At 36.2% G+C, this 6,443-nt stretch overlaps 1 protein-coding gene across 1 annotated transcript in view; it reads left to right on the top strand.

The window, feature by feature from the left end:
• Window positions 1-6,443, top strand: part of LOC106877587 (protein Smaug homolog 1) — a 109,141-nt gene that overhangs the window by 61,778 nt on the left and 40,920 nt on the right. Inside the window, exon 4 of the mRNA XM_052973497.1 lies at window positions 3,499-4,170. Coding sequence (XP_052829457.1) covers window positions 3,499-4,170 — 672 coding nt within the window. The remainder of the gene's footprint in view (window positions 1-3,498; window positions 4,171-6,443) is intronic.

The following is a 6,443-nucleotide window of genomic DNA, read 5'->3' as shown; positions in this document are numbered from 1 at the left end:
ATACTCTTTTACTCTTTTACTTGTTTCAGTCATTTGACTGTGAACATGCTGGAGCACCGCCTTTTGTTGAGAAAACTGGCCCCAGGACTTATTCTTTGGAAGCCTAGTACTTATTCTATTGGTCTCTTTTGTCGAACCGCTAAGTTACAAGGACGTTAACACACCAGCATCGGTTCTCAAGCAATGGTGGAAGGACAAACACAGACACACAAACATATATACACACACATACATACATATATATATACATACATATATATATACATACATATATACGACGGGCTTCTTTCAGTTTCCATCTACCAAATCCACTCACAAGGCTTTGGTCGGCCCGAGGCTATAGCAGAAGACACTTGACAAGGTGCCACGCAGTGGGACTGAACCCGGAGCCATGTGGTTGGTAAGCAGGCTACTTACTGCACAGCCACTCCTACACCTATATATATAATTATTATTTAAAGGTCACAATACATGTATTAAAGCGCTACTAATATTAACATTTTGAGAGAACTGAAGCATATTCTTCAGGTGTAAACCACATATCATAACGAACTAAAAAATTGAATATCAGCAAACAAAGTGCATAATGGTGACACTTGCAGGTCGAGGTAATTGAGATGTAGTGTTGGCATCAATGTATTTTTATGATTGAAAGGAAACAATTAGCTGATAAACAAACCATTAACATAATTGATTTCTGTCTCAGAAGAGAACCAGTGTGTGTGTGTGTATGAATATGTATTGATGTTTTGTTGTTATATTGAGTTTTGATAAAAACAATTTCCATTAAACTGAAGGATTGCTCAGTACTTTTTACTGAGCATCTATTTATTATTATATTTCTTTGAGAGGAGTGACAGTGCTTTTCAAGTTTCAAACTACTAGTTTTCATCAGCCTACATTTGCATATACATTACATATAATGTAATATATATATATATATATATATATATATATATATACAAATGCAGAATGGCACTAGCTGTAACGCTATGTCTCAGAAACTTTTAAAACTTTTATTTATTTAAAAAAAAAAAAAAACAGTTGCTCAGAATGTTGGTGGTGTTTCAATCTCATTTGGTCTCCTCAGTGATAAAGGCCCAGAACATTCTGAGTTGAGCAAAAAAATTATTTGTTCTGATATAGAAATTAGTAAACAAAATGTTTGCTAATTTGTGCAAAAGCCGGTCAAGCTAGAATATTAAATCAATATATATGCATTGAAACAGCTTTAGATTTAAATAATTGTGTGTAACATAATGTATATACAAATCATTTCTATATTAGAACAAAGGTTTTTTTATTTTATTTTTTTAGGCTTTCAGAATGTCCGGGGGTGGGGCTCTTCACTGATTAAGCTAAATGAACTCAAAACACTCTTAACTAAAAATAGGCCAACAACACTGTGCAAGCTCTGTGTTTCTTAGCCCACGAGTTTTTCTTTTAGCAGATTCTTTGAGACGAGATATTACAGTTAGTGCCATTCTGTTAAATATTCATAATTTGCATTTTGTTTTCAACTACATTTGGCCCAGGAGGAGGGCAACAGTGGTCTTAACTTTTGCTTGCCTTCTCAGACTGGTGAGGTGGGTGTTGTTTAGCCTCAGATCAACTCTGATCAAGCAAACATATGAACAAGGGTTTTCCTGGCAAGGAATCCACAATGAATAATGTGGTTTTTAAGTCATTAGGGTGTAATTGAAGGCAGATTTGGCTGCTAGTTCTAGCAGACCAAATGACCCCCCGAAAGAGCTCCCAGTTGATGCTATTGGTGCTTAGCTTGAACTTTTTTAGGTCAATGTCTATAGGGAGGAAATATGAGTAGTAAATGGTGAATGAGTTGTAAAGGATTGCAGTTAGGGTGAGTTCCAAAGCTATCAGATTGGGTGATTGAATTAAGCTATTTTTAGTACAGATTTTAAGTTCAGAAGGATAAGAGCCTTTTTTTAGTAATTGTAAAAGAGACTAATAACATGGTACGTCAGGATACAGCTGGTAAAGGCTTACTTTACCAGCTGAATAGCCTCTATTTGGAGGTATCGTAGAGCATTGAGTTCAAACAACTGTTGTGCCTCAGCTATGTGAGCAAAAACTCTTTGGTGTCCTTGGCTCTTACATTGCATCATGTGCTGACCATATTTGAAGTTGTTTCTGAACCTGAAGTTTGAAGATTTAGTTGTGGCTCTGTTACAGACACACCCGCTTATCTTTTACTTGTTTCAGTCATTGGACTGTGGCCATGCTGGAGCACCACCTTAAAGGGTTTTAGTTGAACAAATCAATCCCAGTATATCTTTTATCTTTTACTTGTTTCAGTCATTGAACTGTGGCTATGCTGGGGCACCACCTTGAAGGGTTTTAGTTGAACAAATCAATCCCAGTATATCTTTTATCTTTTACTTGTTTCAGTCATTGGACTGTGGCTATGCTGGGACAGCCCCCTGAAGGGGTTTTCAATCAAATGAATTGACCCCAGTGCTTTTTTTAAATTTTTTTTTGTAATCCTGGTGCTTATTCTATTGCTCTTTCTTGCCAAACTGCTAAGTTATGGAGACATAAAGAAATCAACACCAGTTATTAAACAGTGTTGGGAGACAAGTACAAAAATACACACACACACACACACACACACACACACACACACACACGCACTTGGCAGTCTTCTTTCAGTTTCCATCTACCAGATCCACTGACAAAGCTTTGGTCAGCCTGGGGCTACAGTAGAAGACACTTGCCCAAGGTGCCACACAGTGGGACTGAACTCGGAACCATGTGGTTGGGTAGCAAGCTTCTTTCCACACAGCCAAATCTGTTCCTGTGTAACATTTTTGTTTGTTGTTGTTTATTTTTTAAGAGATCTTCCATACTTTGGAGAGCGGTATTGGATTTTGCAAGTTGATTGGAGCACTGCTCAAGTTTTTTCACTATGTGCAGATCAGACTGAAGAATTAATAGATCATGTAATAGGCTTAAGAGTGTATGGTTGATTGGTTAAGTGAATTGGTCATGTAGAGAAAGTGTTTGAAAAGAAGAACTGTGAGATATTAATTAATCCTTTTTACCATATTTCTGTTGAAATACATTGCCATTGATGTTATTAACTTTCAAAATAATACACAGTTTAGTAAAACGATTTTGTTGTTATTAAGCTGGTATTTGAGAGATGAATTAACATGAAATTTCAGGAAGATTTTAGCATGTGTTACTTGAAAAACATGAAGCCTGTATCTAAAGACCAAGGGCAGCCTCAGCACATTTGGTATCAAAAGGGTTGAAGTATGGATGGAAGAAAACAGTTAAGGGTATCACCAGAAACCTCATGGTGTCCATCTTGATCCTTATTTCTTTAGCTTTCATTAAGATATTCCTAACTTTTGAGATATTCTTCTATGGGCCCTTTTTGGCCTGGCTGTTCTAGCAATAACTCCATTTTAATTTTCATGTAGCCCACCACATCAGTAACTTGTTCTTTACCGTTTTGTTTTTTCTGTTTTTCAGATTACATCAGCCAGTTATGTTCTGAATCAAAAGAAACGGCTGTGAAGCAACTTCTATCTCATTTACCATTACTTCGATCTGGAAATGCTGATGCAAAAAGGGCTTACTTACAAATAATTCCTCAAGTTTTGTCGTACTCTATTGACAACAGAGTGCACATTGAAGAAAGTCGTCAGTTGCTATCTTTCTCTCTCATACATCCTGCCATTACCAGTGACGAACGGTTCCAGTTTCGAGATTGGTTGAGTTTTCTTGAGGAACGGTTTGCGCACAGTATTTCTCAGAATAGGCAAAATTTCCAAGCTCTACCTAATACATACACAAACAGAGTTGGTGCAGAAGAAGTTCTTCCACCACCACCACCACCACCACCACTACCAGTACAGCAACACATGAATATTGGAAGCACCAATCATTTAAATGGCTGGAATGATAAACTAGCATCTGAACAATTAACTGCTGGACTGAATTTAGAAAGCAGCTCTTCAGATCCTCATATGCAAATGCTTGGTAACTTTGCAAAAGTTGGTGCTACTAGGAGCAATTCAAATGTCCATAATGATGACCACAGAGGTCATCTTCAAACAGTGCATACAAATAAGATTCCTAGAAGCCACATACCTTTGCATGCCACATCATCTGACCCTTTAAACATCACACCCAATGTACAAGGTAAGTTATGATTTTCTACTTTTTGCTTTTGATAATTTTTCTTCTTGATGTCGTAAAAATTTTGTAAACTTTTGAGAGAACAGTAATTCTTTTTTTGGAATGGAATATTTCGAAGCACATGAGCTACAAATAACAGCATGTAAATATTGTGTTGAAAAGCCATTTTGCATTTAAAAATTTGAAAGGTTTTCCAACTCAGTATGTGCACATTATTTAAATGTGTACATACCAGCTTTTACCTCTGGCGTAAACAATTGTATCAACCAACTTAAAATACTGACTGAGCTCAAATCTCTTAGGAGTAGGAAAGCCCCTAAGTGTTGACCCTTCCAACTCTGTCCTTTAAAGGAGCATTGCTTGTGTTATAACATTATAGTCTAGTCACAAACTTCATGTTCCCATCAGGTTAGAGTCTCACCAAAATAAGACCTCTTAATTGATTCTCTGATGTTATCACTGGCAAACATAAATTCTATATCACCTTTGCTCTTTATGTAAAATCATATTTTCTCCTCATTCTTTTTTCTTATCATACTTGTTTCCTCCTACTGCTTAATTTTCCCCCACATCTATGTGTTTTTTGCCTCTGATGTGAACTGTTTCATTGTCTGAGAACAACTACTTTGATCCTCTTTACTCCACTAGGTTAATTGACAACACTATTCCTTCTGCCAGCTATTAACTTCATCTTTTTTATACATGGTCTTTGTCAGGTGGTATCTTCGTCTCATCTCATCACTTAACCACCCGTTCTCTTTCACTATTTCCACCCACTTCTTCCAGTCCTTATATTTGCAAACACTACTAGACAACTCACATTTACCACTCCTGAAAAGGGAAGTATAACTTACTTTCATCTGGACTTGTCTCTTGTTGAACACCTTTCGTGCACTTAAGGAAATGGAAATGACTGTTAAGATAAAACGTTGCATAATCTATATTTTGAGCTCCATGTAAATGTGTTTCAAGCCTAATTGTGTTTATCTACCTTACTACCTCAATATTTAAGTCCATGTGTATGTTTGTATATTGGTTTGTGTGTATGTGTGCGCACCAGCATGTAGCTATGTGTCTGTATGAATGTATACTTTTGTACCTAGAAAAGGTGTTTATAATTAATCTTTTGAAATATACAAAATGAACTTTGGACACCTGTCATACATGCGGTCATGATCTACTCTTATTTAAGTATACATTTGTGGTTACATTCATTTTCTAATTGCTTTGGTTTCATTCAATATGTTACTGTCTCACAATTGAGTCCCCTTTTTTATAATTTCCCTCCCTCTCATTTTCTCTTTCTTCCTATTCTTTCTTGTCTGTCTCTCTTTCTCTATCACTTGGGTGTATTTATTTATATATTTATTTCACTTTCCATGTTATATTTTTATTTATCCCTTTTATGGTTGTCCAACTTTCTCCTTTTTTTCTTCTATCTTTTGTCTCCCTTTATTCTCTCTTTGTCTTCTTTGTCTTTCACTTGTTCCTTAGTCCCTCTTTTTCTTTCTCTGTTAATTGATTTCTTTGTTTCCCTTTCCAAACACTTATAAAATGTCTTGCCATCTACCAACTCTTGACTTTAATTCTCTGTAACTTAATGCAATAAAGTGTTCCCTCGATGATCCATTCTGTTCAAGCATCCAATGTCACACAGAACATCCAGTTCAGAGCTCCAAGCAACCATAACAGTGAAACATACATTGAGTAGTAATGTTTGATCCAGTTGCTCAATGTCATAAACTACATTATATTTGTGACATCTGGATCATTGATATTCATTCTGGGGACCATGTTAATGAAACTAGTTTTATTGTGCAACTCCTTCCCCATTTGACACTGTTGGGGGCCAAAAGATACAGCAAATTTTTTTCAAGCAACCATTGTAGAAAGCATGAGTTTTATCCATGACCCTTTTGAATTAATGCATCCTGAGTCCTGCATTTGAACAGATTTGACATTACTGTAATAGGATCAAATTTTAGTGACTTGTGGCTTTGAATTTCATCTATAACAATAATAATAATAGCAAAATTCCATCTGTCCATTTGGGACCCCTGTATCTCAGCTTACATTTGCTCTACATAGATATATTATACCTTTTTGGAATCAGGATGATCCTGGGATCAAAAATTTGGCCTTCATTTGGTTCTTGAACATCCAGCATTGGGATCCAATTTAAAAAGCATTTGGGTTGCTATTTTTAGCAGGTAAAGCTTGGCTGATTCACACCATCTTGGTTGGCGTTTGTCAGATGACATCAGTGATCAAGTGGT

The sequence above is a fragment of the Octopus bimaculoides genome, chromosome 16, assembly GCF_001194135.2.
Source record: "Octopus bimaculoides isolate UCB-OBI-ISO-001 chromosome 16, ASM119413v2, whole genome shotgun sequence".
Lineage (NCBI taxonomy): Eukaryota > Metazoa > Mollusca > Cephalopoda > Octopoda > Octopodidae > Octopus > Octopus bimaculoides.
This window is presented reverse-complemented; position numbering and strand designations above follow the sequence as displayed.